Source organism: Hippocampus bargibanti, linkage group LG03 (genome assembly GCF_051943395.1).
Source record: "Hippocampus bargibanti isolate YZ-2025 linkage group LG03, ASM5194339v1, whole genome shotgun sequence".
Lineage (NCBI taxonomy): Eukaryota > Metazoa > Chordata > Actinopteri > Syngnathiformes > Syngnathidae > Hippocampus > Hippocampus bargibanti.
Genome location: NC_142736.1, coordinates 17,118,315 through 17,134,743, shown reverse-complemented (window position 1 = coordinate 17,134,743; position 16,429 = coordinate 17,118,315). Strand labels below are relative to the sequence as shown.

Sequence of the window (16,429 nt, the reverse complement as noted above, 5' to 3'; positions counted from 1 at the left end):
CGAAATCTTCATTCGGTTTGGAAATGTCTGAATTTTGGATCGTTTGGCAATTTGCATACTCTGCACTACAGCCAATCAAAAGCCTACTTCGTGCTATCGTCTTTCCCGAGCGTTATAAGTCGTGCATTTGCATATCATTTTCCAAAGTAGACGTACAGAACCTCAGCCCCAGAAGAAAGATTCAAAAGAAGCTAATAAAATTTATGACGCTACAAAACGTAAACGTACATTATCCCATGACTGTAAAGTGTACTTGACAGTTTTGAAAGGCGCTTATAAATTGAATGTACATTAAAATCATCGCGGAATGAGGAGTTCACGTAGATTGTAGCAGACGACGTAACGCAAACATTGCATTGTGCAAAAACAGTGTATGAACAAACGACCAACATCATCAGCAAGCGATATTTCCGATGAATTAAGCAAGGTAGCATTTGTGGTAGGTGCATCCTTCATAAAAACAACCCTTAATACTTTGCAACAATGGGTTTTTTTGCGACTAGTCGTCTTATTGTGTTTCAAGTTGTGAAAAATGGGGCAGGCAACTTTTCAGAGTTGTCTGCCCTGGTGTTCGGTACCGTTTTGTGATGAGTTTCAGACACTGCATATATGCAATTTTTCTTACAAAAGTGGCCCACCGGGGCATGTGCTCAGCGCATCGAACCCATGGTCGACTTGTGGCACTTGTGTCCATCTGACAGTTCAGAGGTTCTGGGTTTTAAGTCCAGGCTGTTTTATTGCGGAATTTGCATGCACTAGCACACCAGTTAATGCACAGATGCATGTGAAATATTTTGTATTCATGAGAGTAATTGGAGTTAATGTGTAATGATAATCTAAACATCACACAATGGAAACTACTTTAATTATATGCCAACAAGTGAACTCATATACTTTATGTGCATGGTGATAAACAAATACTGTTTGAAAGTGATCAAGTATACATACTGAACAGGGTATGCTGAAATATAACGACCAGTGTAAATAAACAGGAGCCATGCATGTTGACCCAACGTTTCAGGGAATATCAGGATTGGCCATATTTTTATTGTTCCCACCCAATTTATGTGAGCTCCACGCCCCCCACAGCCCACTTGTTGTATAAACTACACACAAACATATTGGGTTCTTGGGCTTTCAGGTGAAATTATAAGATGTACCTTAAATGACCGATAATATGAGTTTCAGTTGATGTAACTTTAGAATCCTCTTGAATCTCCAATTTACACGACAATGTTAATAATAATAAACACACCAATCACACAAAAATCCAGAATTGATTTCCAAGTCCCAGGACCCGCTATCCACGAATAAAACTTCTGGCGCCTACTGTACACTTGTCTTGAGTGGCTGATCTTTGTTGTCCAGCTTGTGCACAACTCTAAAGGCCTCCAGGAACTCAGTAAAGTCTATGCTGCCATCCTTGTTGAAGTCGATGCTTCGAGCTAGGTCATCAATGGCTCCAGTGGTGATGTCCACCCCCAAGTGAGCACTGAAGAGACACCACATGTGACGAAACTCCTCGATTGAAATAAGACCTGAATATAATGAGACCGAACTTGCATGTCAAGAAAAAATACAGAATTCAGTCATTGCAATAAACTTAATTGGTTCTTACCTGAATGGTCTTTGTCTATGATGTTGAATATGATCTCAATGTCTGTCCTGTATCGAAACAAAGTTTCTGCCAGGTTAGGTGTGACCTAAACAAGAGGAGAAAAGTAGGAATTTCAGTAGAGAGGTGGTGGGTAAAAAAAATACGGAAAGAAAATCAGAATCATTTATTTCAGTCATACATAAAAAAACACAAACATTCTCTTGAACAGTTATGGAAACAGTGGATTCATGGATGGATGAATTGTGGCGGTGCAGAAAGCAGATATGTTGTGGCTTGTTAGTGGATATGGTCTGCTCACCTGAGGCAGCTGAATCTTTGCTCCCATATCCTCAAAGCAAGACTGATAGTCCACGCCCCCGTCTGGTGCCAGGTGAGCTAAATGAGGACAGAGGGTCCTCCATGGCAGGTCCAGCCTCAGTACAGAACCCAACACTTGAGCCCATTCGCTGACCGTCACCCTACCTAGAGATTAGTTGTGGTGGATTAAAAACATTGAATACGTAGAAGCACAGGGAAAGACGGCGCTTGATGCTAACCGGTATTAGTCTGGTCATAGTTTTGGAAGGCTGCAATGAGGTCGGAACGATGGGCAAACACTTTTTCTTTTAGGGCCTTGAGAGCTGAACCCTCAGCGGCCCGCACTCTGAACACAAACATCAACATCAGAATGAATGATTGTTTCTTCAAACAGTATTTCATTCATAACCGCAAACTAAAGTCAGTAGCAAATTTAAAAAGCAGTTTGACTGCCATTGTAAATACCATAAACCAGATCGGAAAATGAATGAACAAATTCATGAATCAATAAATTAATCATTGAATTTGAAGAATGTCTATCGATTCTTAGAACATGCACCGTCAGGTCACTTGAGTGGTCAACGCTTCAAGATAATCGTGGTCGCTTCCCTAATTTAATACACACCTTTGAGTTAATGTGAGCTTGCGTGTTGAGCGGCTGACTTGGTACTGGTAGAAGCGTGGAACCAGATCTCTTCCCAGTTTGACATAGGCCCCTCGGTTGCTTCCCTCCTCATAATAGTTGGAAGCAGAGAAAATGGTGATCACCTGGAGAATAACAAGAAATGTATCTCAAATATTGTAATGAGGAAGCAGATAAGTGTAACTGAGCTACCTGGCCACTGTGACACAGCTCATAACCTTCCTGTTTACACTCGTGCGATCTGATGATTAGCTGCAGGCCATGTTGGAGCAGCAGTCTCCGTGTGACGTCAGGGCCGAAATAGCATCCGCCACCTCTGAATGTGTTTGGGCTGCAGCCTTCTTGGGTTTTGGGGTCACTCCACAGTATATCCACAATCTACAGGGAAGAGAAGAGTTAGAAATTCAGGGTAGAGGGTTCCGCCTTGACTCGTGAATTTTTTTTTTTTAATAATGTGGACTACCCCATAACGAGTTTGTAATCGCCGTGGTGCAAGATGTCGGGAAAGCAAAATATTTGTCCAAATAAAACTCCTCAACACACCTCACAACCAATTTGCTTCATGATGATGACAAAGCACTATTTTTGTCCAACTGAATAGTGATAAAGGTGCGACAGTGGTCAACAGATTAACACGTTTGTCTCAATGCAGAGCTCATGGGTTATATTCTGGCTCACTTCCTGTGTTGAGTTTTCATGTTCTCCCCGTTTCTGGTATTCCAGCTGCCTCCCATATTCCTAAAAATATGCATCGTACGTTGATTGACCGCTCTAAATGGTATGGTATCCTTGGTATGATTCTGAGCGGCAATTGTTGTTTGTCTATGTGTGCAACAAAAACACAGAACAGCATTGCTTTCAACCAAATGAACCTTTCAACTAATTTGACTAGATTTCCTTGGCACCGAGATGCCACATGACCTCAACAAGGTTTATAATAGCTATCCTATTGATGTCACAAGATGTTGCACTACTTTTGTGGAAAACAAACTCTTCAACTCACTTGACTACAGATGCCCTCCGGCCCAAGAGGCAATTGTCCATTGAGGCCATAAGACAGTAGCAAATGACCACTTTTCTATTTAGCCAGAACAGTGTCCTGTCACAATGAAGCTTCTCCCATCACTTCAACCTAGCTCCTTGGTACTACAATGCCAAAACTTGGTACCAAAGCAACAGACAGCAAATTCAGAAGTATATCTATTTATGTAAAGAGAGAAGTTTAGGTTAAAGACAAAACGAATAATTGACTCTCCAAATTGTAAATCCATTAGCAAAGGACTGCTACCCGTTACCTGTTTCCATTCCTGCTCATTTTGTGGAGGCAAAGGAGGTGGAATGGAGGTTGAAGAATCCAGAAAAGGCACTTGGAGGATGTTAATGTTGTGTGGCATATTGGGAGACGGCGGGCACGGATGAGGTGAAAAGCACAGTGGTGTATGCTGTGAGCAAAGTGAGGAAGATGACGAAGAGGATGAAGAAGAAGAGGAAGACAGGGAAGCAAAGCTGTCTTGTTGGCTCAGTCTGGAGCACCTCCTTCTGCAAGGGAAACAGAATGAACGATAAGGAGGACTGATGGTGTCTGATAAGACTCCTCATCTGGTTGAGCTTTGACCTGATGTTTGGGGTTCTTAGGATTTTAGAGTGACTGTGAGACGTGTCTGTGGATCTCATTCTTTTCATCTGTTTGTTCAACTGACGGATGTCCAGCTGCTCCAAACTGCGTCTGGGAAGCCTCAGCGCAGATTTAACCTGGTAAATAATCAGGATCAGATCCAGAATCACCTTTATTGGCCAAGGGTGTAAAACACAAGGAATTTGCTCTAGTATCATCATAAATAAATAATGTGAGGCTAACTACCTCAGTTAGTCAGTTAGTCTTGTTTATCCAGTATGTAGCACATTTCCAGAGGACTCACAATGTTCTTCATGTGTATAAAATACTGACTTGGCATTTGGGTGAGAGTAGGGTTCGGACTGGTTGTCAGTCAATCACAGAGCTGGGTTACTTCTGTTTAATATGTGTTTATGGTTGAACTCCAATTACAATATATTCTGTGTCATCACAAGTGCATGTTTCTGTATTCATTCATCATTTGGATTTGGATTAGATCTTGAAATTCTGGAATAACTCATATGTTGAATAATATCAGAAAAAAAAAACTTTCCTTTACTCAATTTGAACATAATCGGGCCAGTTCTGTGCTTTACAAATTAGGCTGTCAAAGGTCTATATTAGTCCAGGAGCGAAATAAGCGGTGAATGACATTTTATGTCTACTGGTGACTGATTTACTGTATATAAGGTACATGAATTTGCCTCAGTTGCTGACCTTGTGTCGATTAATGACACTGAGGAAGTCAAGGTCAGTCTGGTCTGAAATGCCTCCATGAACAATTAGGACCTTCCCGTCGATCACTGTGGCAATGGGCAGAAAACTGAAGACATCCTGAAAAAGCTGCAGGATCTCACAACCATTAGTCTGTAACAGGAAAAGTAACACATGATACATCCGGAATTGTCTGCATCAAGGAATCATGATGCCACTGCTAAGTCGTACCTTGTACTTTTGCATGACCTCTTTTGTGAACCCATACCTGGAATGGACCGCCCCCAAGAATAGATTAATTCAAAAGGTACAGTCTGCAATCATGTTTTTGATATTATTTAAACCTTTGGCTCGATGGCCATTTCTGTCCAACTCACTCACTGTATTTACCGCACGATAAAACATTTTGGTGTATAAGGAGCACCTTCAATGAATGGACAAATTTAAAACTGCTTTCATATAAAGGGTACAACGCATTATGAAGCGCACCGAATAGAAGCTTTGGCTGCATTATGCATCCACTAGATGGAGCTATGCTTAAGGAAATACAATACAATACAGCCATATTTATATCGAGCTTTTACAAGCGCTGCAGCTGTAACAATGTGCTTTACAGAGCATTTAATATACAATTTCAATGAAATCAGAATATTGATGATGAAAAGGCACACTGTTGCCTCTTAAGAAAATCGCATGTTTTTAGGTCAGCCGTATTGTGTGAAAAATACGGTACTTTTTATGAAGAATTGTTGCTGTGTTACTTCAATGAAACTTCCAAAGAATGAGGATTTTTGTTAGATGTTGGTGTACATATAAACACAAAGAAATTATATTTCACATTTAAGAAGTGGAAGAAGACAGATTTTTGTTTAATGATCAGTCCAAAAAAAAGAACCAAAAACATTTTTAAAAGATGTCAGACCACGAACAAGCTACAAGTGTTAAACATGCTGTTTTTTCACCTGTTTCTTGTTTACCTGAGATTCATGATATGGTCTTCATGGTTTCCTCGGTTTAGATGCATGTAGTCGGGGTAAAGTAGAAGGTAAGCAAAGAGGAGGATCACCACTTCAATTGACTTTTTCCCCCGGTCCACAAAGTCTCCGTTAAAAACGTATGGCGTCTCAGCAGAGGGGAGGCCGTTCTGATCAATAGAAAGTAAAATCAGCGACAAGAATGCAGCAGGTTCCCTGCCAGTGGGTTGCGCATAGATAGTCAAAATAAGCTGATCCTCGCTTGACTAGGCCACCAACATCGGACGTTTTAAGGTTACCAGTCGTTTAAGTATCAATATTGCAATCACCCGAAAAGCACAGATCAAAACTGATCAGTATTTGGATCGAAATAATTTTTTGTATAAGTGTGACACTGTAGCAATTGAGGAAGGAGAACACACGATTGACTGGAGTACGTCTTTATTCCAACTACAAACAAGTGGATCTAACTTGAACATAGAAAAATGCAGTCAGATAATCTCATCCAAAACACGCCCACGCTGTTCACCTGCTGGGTGAGATGCCTGGTCCTAGTGCCCGCCAAACACCATTTTAATTTGACGACATTCATTCTTGTACGTGCTGTTGTCATGTTCACTCTTATTTTGTCAAACCTTCCGCGTCATGCTATTTTAAGTCTTCAACTCTTAAGTATAAATATATACCTTCGTATTGAATGTATTTACAGTGAGACCTCGGCTTACGAACAACTTACCTTTCGAACTTTTCGGTTTACGAACTTCAAATTTATGAAAATTAAACCTTGGAATATGTACTACTTTTCGCGATACACACCCACCAGCCGGCGTACCATTCCACACCCCCTCTCTCTGAATTCCCACGTCGATCGCCTCCGAGGAGCTATTTGCAGATGATTTTGCTATTATGGGACAGAAAAAGACCGCACCACAGGCTTGTGTTCAGCCGAAGAAGACACAAAACAAAATCAACATCAAGGAGAAGAAGGAGATAATTGAAAAACACAAACGAGGTGTGCGTTTGTGTGATTTAGTGGCCCAATACGGCTATGCTAAGTCGACCATTGCTACCATTCTCTGCAACAGAGAAGCCATCAAAGGTGCATCTGTTGCAAAAGGTGTTTCCGTGATGTCAAAGCAACGGTCTCGGTCAATTGAAGAAGCTGAAAAACCTCTGTTAATTTGGATTAATGAAAAGCAGCTATCCGGACTGTGGCTATGAGAGTCATCAACATGATGAACGATAATGTGATGCCTCAGTTTCGTAAGACCTTACAAGTCAGAAAGCAACAGGTGTCAATTAAGAGGTTTTTAATCAGCAAAAACAATGAGTCTCCAAAGAAGCAAAGAGAAGCCACACCAGAGGTTGAGTTACAAACAGTTCTTATGGAAGGTGACTCTCCCTCCATAAGCCATCAACGACCATCAAAAAGGTAACTAAAACTTTATTTACAGTACAGATTATTTCTTTAATTACAGTCCTCTTGTCATGTGCCTCTTTCCAAACAGCAATTCCCTCTGACCTCCGACCTCCAACACCATTCCATCAAGTCATCAATGACCATCACAAAGGTAAATAAAATGACTTCATTTTACCGTACAGTTTATTTCTTTAATTACAGTCCTTATGGAATGTGACTCTCTTTCCAAACAGCAATTCCCTCTGACCTCCAACCTCTAACACCATTCCATCAGGCCAACAATGACCATCACAAATGTAAATAAAGTGACTTTATTAGACAGTGCAGTGTATTTCTTTCATTACAATACAATACCACATTTATTATACATAGAATAAGGTAATTTGTCTGTAGTTTTAATGCTTATGTAGTTGAAAATTATATTTTATGGAAACCTGGGAACGGATTATTCTCATTTTAATGGTTTGCCATGGGAATTTTTTTGGGGGATACACACTTTGCCTTACACACTCTGTCTGGGAACCAATTAAGTTCGTAAGACAAGGTATCACTGTATATGTTTAGAAAGGTTTTCCTCTTTGCACATTTTCTTGATCAAAGTGGTTCAAGACGAAGCAAGAACAAGAAAATGCAGCACCCACTAGATACATTCTTATTTTAACCACAATCTGTAAAACATGCTTGTTGTAAAACTAAAATCATATTGTCAAGACATTCCTTACCTTATAAAAAATAAGAAGCAAGTCATCAAGTCGCCCATGAAGATCACCTGCACAAAATAAAATAAATGCATCAAGAGGACAGTTCAAGGGATTGTAAAAAGTTCAATGCGACATCAACATTGTCTGATGCCAACTTGGAGATCATGACACATTTTTCAGATGCCTCCAAGTGACACCATTTTCTGCTAATGTCACACAGCGGAAGAGGAAAAGAGTGGTATCGATCATTATGTCATCATATCGAGCGTTAAGTGTCACTGCATATATTGGCAAAAATACATAAACACATGGCTCCTGTGAATAAATGTTAAATATATTCCTATGGATTATGCAAATGTGTTGAATTTAAAAGTTAAAATTGTCACGATCTGGTTGGCGACCAACGGGTGGCGGGGTCGGCCCCGCCTGCACCTGCATAGGTGTTGGTCGTTCCAATCAATGGCAGACTGTCACATTTTGGTTGGCGACCAACGGATAGCGCTGTCGGCTCGGCCGGCTGCTGCACAGGTGTTGGTCGTTCCAATCAGTGGCAGTTAAAAGGACTCCCGGCACAACCATTCCATGTCGGGTCATTGAATGTGTTTGCTTGACCTTGTCAGGTTTGTTTCATCTTGGCCGATTTTTACGCATAGTTTTCTTTGATACTTTGTACTTTTCTGTTCGGATGACTTTGATGTTTTAGATTTTGTTCCTGCTGACTTTATTCTAATACAATTTGTCAAATACAAGCTGCTGCTCCTTCCTTATTTTTATCTTATTATTTTTATCTTATTTGGGATCCACAACCATCGCCACCTCGCAAACTGTGACCAAAATCAGCCAAAGTGGACTCGGGCAGTGATTCTTTTGCATACCACAAGAGCCAATTTCCATAATTGTAAAGTGGTTCTCAATTTTCTTTTACATCAATTACACTTTAAGATAAAAAAAATGGTTTGCTCTCCAGGTCCCACCATCATGAGCGATATTAAAATGGAACACATAGTAGCCCAAAGTGTTCATCAAAAACAAATTGCCTAAAAAGTATTTAATGGTATTGTATGTAACCTGTTGTAACATGCTGCACAGTTAGAACATTAACTCCAAATTTCCCCATTGTGGGACTTTTGAAGGCTTTCTGATTCTGAACTTGATGATAAAATATCACAGAAAAAATAATTTCATTTCACATCTTCACTTAAAATATCATGCAATTGTACATAAAAATAAAACAGTTTCTCAAGCTAAGATACCTAATGTCACATTTAATTAAATATAACTGACCAGTGCCCAGACAGTGTTTCTTGTCAGTTGTTGTATTAAGTTCATCCCGTCTACTTGATATCTAATTTAAAACAGATTCTTATCTTACAGACAGTGTATTGTCGGTGTTCAAATACCTGACATGTTTTCGGGGACAAAGGCGGAAGTAGACGCCGAAACATGTCAGGTATTTGAACACCGACAATACACTGTCTGTAAGATAAGAATCTGTTTTAAATTAGTGTTTCTTGTCTTTTGTCCTTTCTTGGAAAGCTTCGACGAAGATGTGGCCGGCTGTTTTTTTAAGCTCATCAACCACCTTTTAACCAGCAGGCACAGGTTGCTGTTGTTAGTTTGCAGACAACATCCACCTACCACATACAGTGATCTCCTTGGTATAGGATGTGGAAAGGTGGACGATGTTGGGCATCTGTTTGAGGAGCTTCTTGGTCTCATACAGTAGCTGCAGCACATATCTGGCATGGAGAGTCTGTGCAGCAGAAGATCCTTGTCACATTCTAAGGCTGCAGTACACTGTTAGCCTTTCTGATTAGTCATGTGTTTCTACTACTAATGCTATTTATGGTCCTTTACAAAGTGTCTCAATGAAATTCAATACAGAAAAAGGTATATGTACTAGTATCCTGTTTGTCGTTAGAAGTAAGACGATACAGCGCACAAGTGGAACACCTGCGTCTTACTAGTGATGATGTTTGCCATTCTTTGTGCCATTTTCAGACTTTTTATTAGTCAATTAACGCTTTCGCCGCCATTCCCAAATCTGTTCGGGTTTTGTTTTTTTATTTTGGGGGGTGCCGATAAAGCGCTGGCCAGAGCTCTTTCCATACACGTGACAATTAAAAGAGTCACAATGTACCTGCTGTTCCTTAAAGGCACTGAGAAGAGTGTTTGTGTCTGACACGGAGAGGGGAAACGTCAGCCGTGGTCCAACGTACGACTCTGGAACGTGGATGGAATCGTAGCAGGCCTCTCTATCCAACCAGGGGTCAATCACAGGCTCCAGAAGCTGAGAAATCAGATCTATTGACCATAGCGAGGGAAGTCATGACATCACAGGGCAAAAATAGGTATACTGCAGGGTTACAATCATAGCAACATTCTTCAGGTTTTGAAAAGAAAGACATACATACATCTCAAAATGTACCTTTAACTACATGAACTGGAAATGTTTTTTTGTATTGTAAATTGTATTCTTTAATATGGAATGCGGTGTCATGCTTCCCAGTTAAGATTTTATTCGGCAGTTTCAGTGATACCTCAGCTTACAAACACTTGAGCTCACGAACTTTTCGCATTACAAACATTGACAGACGAACTAGTTTTGGGCGGACGAACCAAACCACACACCGTCACAGTGGCTGGCGGACTAGTTTTCGTCACCACCTTTCTTTGAGTGCAGACGTGGTTTGTTATTGGGTGGAGTACTCCTGCTATTGTGGGACCGAAAAAGACCCCACTACAGGCTAGTGTTAAGCCGAAGAGGACACAAAAGAAAATTACGATCGCGCAGAAGAAGGAGATCATCGAAAAACACGAACGAGGTGTGCGTTTGTGTGACTTAGCGTACCAGTACGATAAGTCGACCTTTGCTACGTCTTGCTAAGGGTGTGTTTGCGTTGTTTAAGCAACGGTCTCAGGCAATAGAAGAGGTTGAAAAACTTCTGTTGATTTGGATTAATGAAAAGCAGTTAGCAGGGGAGGGTGTGAGTGAGGGTATTATCGCCGAGAAAGCACAGCAACTTCACTCTGATACAGTATCATCAAGAGGAAACTACATCACAAAGGTCAATAAAACGACTTTCTTTAATTACTATACGATAGCACATTTATAATGCATAAAATAAGGCATATTTTGCATAGTATTAAGTCTTATTTAGCAGAAAATTATGTTTTATGGGGACCTGGGAACGGATTATTTTCATTTGTTAGTGTTTCTCATGGGAAATAAAAGAGACAAACTTCACCTTCACCTTCATCAAAATCGTAACAAAGAAAAATCTAATGGCACCCAATCAAAAATCCAGGTCTTTTCCAATAAATCTCCTTGAAACTAATGTTGGTTTTCTCATATTTTATCATTAAAATAGTGTCCGTATGAATTGGTTATTATTGGACTACAAAATGATGTCCTATTTTCGGGCCCACTTTTTTATAAGAATTACAGTTATGTATCACTAAACAGCCTTTATTTACCCTCCTCAGTGATTTGTGTATTTGCCTCCAAGGGCGAAATAAATGTCCTCTGTTGTGCCCCCGCACAAAAATCGTGTGTCAAATTGCAACAAGGGCCTTTTTCCATCACTTCATTTGACTCAAAAGAAGACTATCTAGATGATGAGGATTAGCTTTACAATGGTGCATAAGGCTTTTTAGATGAATGAGTGGGTCAGTGCACCCTTAAGCCACAGCTGCCTCAGTCCCACACGCCACGTTCACATTAGTTGCTAGGCAACGCAAAGGGGCTTTCACATCCAAATAAAAGAGCATGGCAAACCAAAGTGGTGCGTCATCTGATTGACTGAAGGCTCAATACAACCACATATAAACATGAAGTGATTTTACCATTTCAATTGCTCACACACTTATTAAATACTTGTTTTTAATGTACTGTTATGTCCCCCCCTCTTTTAAAAAACAGTGGTAAAAAAGGATAAAGTGAAAAAAGAGCATTAAAATTGTTTTATGGCACAGAATTTGAACACTTTTATGAAATAATACTCCAAATACACCTGCTTCAGCTGAAGTGCATGATGAAACTGACACAAAGGTTTAAACATTGTGTGGTGGTGCCTTGAGATACAGCTTTAATTAATTTCATGACTGTGCTCATATTTCAAAACACCTCTATCTGAAATAATGTTAGGGCAACAAAATGGAGATGCCATTAATTTCTTCCAGTCTACAAAAAAAATACTCATTTAGATTACAATTATTTATAAAAATCTGGAATTACTGTACTTAGTTCAATTGACTCTGCTGTTTCTTCTAGTGTTGCTGGGAAAAAAACAAGTCTCAGGAACTTATTTCTAATCTTTTTTTTTGAAGATGATCAAAATACAGTAAAGTCTCATTATATCGATATCGGTTAAATCAACAGTACCGCTTATTACGATACTATTTCTATGACCGCAAGGAGAAAATTACATGCGCGCAGGGTCGGATATATCGATAGTCCCGGTTATATCGATATTTTTTGGACTCCCGAGGATATCGATATAACGAGACTTTACTGTATATATTATCGTTATAGCTGCAAATATTGGAATAGTATCTGTCAACATGTGTTGCTCCACTACTTGTGGACAAACATATTTTGCGTCTAGGGTCTTTGATTTGTTTGACCCTCTATGACGTTTCTCAATATGAAAAGGCTAGAGGGGGAATTTCTCCAACAAAATTGTTTTGTCTTTTTAAATTGACAATGTGTAATTTTCTCTGGTTAAGCTTTCGTTTCATTGTAAAGTTCAAGTAGGAGTGGAAATAAAGAACTTAAAGCATCTTTTTTTCATATTTTTTTTAAAGTATCTCTCAAACTGATGCTTGTTGAGCTAAGTTGTTTACTGTATCGAACATCACATAAAAATAAAATGGCAAAAAAAAGTAAACTTCAATTGTCGGATTCAATTGCTAACGTCGTCTTACCTGGCCCATTTCCATTCAGCTGAGTGAAATTGTCGAGCATGAAGCTGAAGAAACCGGACAGCTGAAGAAAACACCATCAAACAAAAAGCTAGCAACAAGGTGTAGGTTACGAGGTATTGTACAGACATTTCACAGTATTTCCTGTCTCGGAGACTCGCCTGGAGCTGATCCTGTTCACCAGCGTATTCGATGGATTGGAAGATGTTCCATGTGTACCTTCGCCTCATCTCCATGCGGGCCATGTAGCGGCGGTACCAGCGCTGGATCAGCACAGCTGCCTTCATCGCTATATGGGCCACACAACATGCAGCAACATTGAGCCGTGCTACTAGTATACCACAGTGGTCATAATAGTATGTAGAAATGTCAAAAATACATTCGCCCTGTCGATCACGTCACCATTAGTATGCTTTTGCAGTTTGATTACTGTGGGAATTGTCTTATGAGTGAGTACTAGGTGTACACACACACTAGTGCACGGAACTTAACGTGGATATCACCGATATTGGGAACAAATACTGAAACTGGTTTCCATAGTTATCTATACGTAGTACAATGTGTTTATCCAACTAGATTTCCATAAGGTCATGACCCTATCAGACTGCTTTTAGAAAATAACTTGTTCTTACTTAGTGCCGGATTGGGTGTCTTTGCTTCATCTGTGGAGAGAAAAATAGAAGTCAACATTGGAACGTGTAATTGAATAGAATTACTTGCAAAGCAACGTAAATGCAGCGACAACTTAAGGGCGGAGTGTTAACAAGGCACCAGGGAGTGCAGAGCAACAGCTGGACTGGAAGAGTGCCGCAAATTGCACAACCCTCAGGACAAACAACAGAAGAGGAGACGCTAGAGATCAGAAGCATCTGTCAAAAACGTACAGCAGTAGTCTGTTGACAAATGCCGCCATTTGTTCTTCGCTAACAAAGAGCTGAATGGGAACATTCACAACAGGTGTTTGATCACGAATGGACCAATGAATTTCCTATTTCTAGTAGATTGGTATTGAAACAATAAGCTTCATCATGGGGGTCCTTTTTGATATCTTGAGGTTAAGAGGACACCAAATGATTCATGAAGATTGATTTGAGGGTCATCAGTGGGTTACAACGGAGGCGAAGAGAAACTGGTCGAGTCACGGATAGGCAAATGTGGACCCCATTCAAAATGTGTCGCTCGATTAATGGATCATATCTCCTTGTTTGAGAAAAGCAATTTCTGCAAAAAGCAAAGAAACACAAAACAGCCACACATGAATTTAAAAGTTTAGAGGAGCTCTAATTAAGGTTACCGCTTAAAGTTAAAGTTAATTTTGGGTTCATTCTGAAATGTCACTGAAATGCTCACGATGCATCCTCAATTTGTTCCTTTCAACTTCTAATTGAATTGAAAATATCTTCCACTGATTAACACAATGAAACACCTCAATTGTTTCGGGTGCATCATCCAACAAAGGTGGTGAAACATCTTGAATTAATTCCATTTTTCATCCTTCAAAGACACCCATGTCAACCACATTTTGCAAAAGTTTAGACATAAGTTGATGTACCTGTCACTCTCGTCACTTGCGTCTCTATGGCAATCGAGGCGCCGCATCCCATGACGAACAGCCCACGAGTAGCATCAATGGAAAAAGGTGGCTCACATCGAACAGGTGGAGTCTGCTTCGCCGTCTATGCTGAGGCAGGCTTACTCAGCACACTGTTGACACAGAAAGAGAGAGCGTGAAAACACAATCCGAAATCCTGTGGTGATTCTATGCCCTTGATTTGAGGTTAAGGTACAAACAACAAATCAATGATAGAAAATAGAAATTAACATTTAAAATTTGTATTCAAATTCAAAACGTCACTTCTTTTTGACCATCAAAGGTGATTCGACCCCCAACAATTGACTTAAGTAGCACGCAATTTGTAAATTCTTTTGCCAGCTGAATTTTGGTTAACATTTTTGAACTTAGATTGCAAATGTTTGAAATTTCAGTAGATATTTTATGGTAAATTGTCGGGTAAATGCCAACTCAAATGGCAAAAAACAAAATCTTACAAATATAATAATAATTTTAAGAATAAAGTTTTTCACAGCATAGCAACAATAATAATATCGCAAGCTCCAACCTAAAATAGTTTCCATTTTCATATTTTTTTAAATACAATTTAAGGTATTTTATTTTTTTATAATTGGATGTCCACATTTTAGACAACACATTAAAATAAGATAAAAAAAGATAAAAATGGAGATGGATGTCTTTCACAGCATAGCAATAATATGGAAGAAATCATCAGCTTGATGGTGAAATAAAAGATGTGAGAAATGAAAAAAGACATGATTTCAAATCTATCCAGGTTGCAATATGAATTGCGACTTCCATAATTGCAAGTTTTTGCATCATTCAAGTTTAAATTTGAATTTATTCCCCACTTCTCCCTCGCTCAAATGTTTTGATTAAATCAATATGACACCAATAGTACAAGGTTTCAGACAGAGACCTTGTACCATTTAGTTAGAATTTCACTTTTCTCTACACGAGAAAGCTAGAAGGGCATCACTTTTGTCTAGAATACATTATGCTTAAATAGCATACTAGGAACTGCATTTGAAATTGAACAAATTGGGAAATGGAAATGTAATCAATTCCAAAAGCAATTGGCTAATGAAAGCACACAACAATCCTGCTTCCTTGACTCTAGCAAGGCTTTTTGTCTTTGATGGATGCCAACAAAATGAAAGCAAGTGACGCTCCTACCTGTACGGTGTTTATAAGCGAGCCACGAACCATAAGAGCGTTCCATGTGACACACATCCAACTTTAGACGCCACTAGATGATGTTCAGATACTTTTCCATTGCAGTCTGAATTGTCTATTTCATGACCATATCTGAGGCAAAGACTGTGCAGCTCAGGAGGAGAGGGAGGAGGAAGAGGAGGAGATGAAGGCAAGAAAGAGGCGGTGGAATCGTCATGCAATCCTATAGGATGGATGTTGATCAGCAAGTCTCCAGCCATGGTATTACAATCGTCTTAATTTCATCATTGGAACACTAAGGATGCAGCAACACACATGTCACTTTTTAATTCTCGATTCTCAGCAAAGAATAATCACTGCTCTTTCTGAAGTTCTGAGATGAAGTCCACGTAGCTCAGGAACCTTTTGGACTAAGAGAGCCATAAAAGCAAAATATTTAGAAATGTTTTTAGTGAAAGCTACACGCACGCACACGCGCGCAGACACACACACGCCGCGCACACACACACACAAAACAGATTTTAACAAAAATGTCAGAATGTATTTAAGATAACGTGACAATACTCATCATTGAGAATGGTTTTCCGTTACTTGTGATTGGTTAAAAAAAAAAACGAGCCAAACTATCGGAATGAAAGTCAGCTTCCTGGGTCAATACGCAAAGTTAACTCTTGCTAGCCTGCACACTTGCAAGCTTGACTATATTGGTGCGAACGTAGCGTGGGGCTTGTCAAAGTGCCACTGATATTAGACTGTTTCATCGATATTGTTTCTT

The 16,429-nt window shown here is 39.6% G+C and overlaps 1 protein-coding gene across 2 annotated transcripts; it reads right to left on the bottom strand.

The window, feature by feature from the left end:
• Positions 1-1,315: 1,315 nt before the first annotated feature.
• Positions 1,316-15,833, bottom strand: ppef1 (protein phosphatase, EF-hand calcium binding domain 1). 2 transcript variants are annotated; one of them, XM_088992306.1, is made up of 19 exons: positions 15,655-15,833; positions 14,458-14,609; positions 13,538-13,567; positions 13,067-13,194; positions 12,909-12,969; positions 10,123-10,286; positions 9,621-9,735; positions 8,004-8,050; positions 5,865-6,031; positions 5,119-5,155; positions 4,891-5,040; positions 4,174-4,310; positions 3,854-4,097; positions 2,751-2,936; positions 2,541-2,683; positions 2,155-2,261; positions 1,917-2,080; positions 1,619-1,703; positions 1,316-1,492 (listed from the first exon to the last, which is right to left on the bottom strand). In XM_088992306.1, the coding sequence occupies exons 2-19, from the start codon at positions 14,507-14,509 to the stop codon at positions 1,446-1,448; spliced, it is 2,064 nt and encodes a 687-aa protein (XP_088848432.1). In that variant the 5' UTR covers positions 14,510-14,609; positions 15,655-15,833; the 3' UTR covers positions 1,316-1,445. The 2 variants fall into 2 exon arrangements, with proteins under 2 accessions (XP_088848432.1, XP_088848431.1); XM_088992305.1 differs by having other exon boundaries at positions 1,316-1,538; positions 15,655-15,827.
• Between the last annotated feature and the right edge of the window lie 596 nt (positions 15,834-16,429).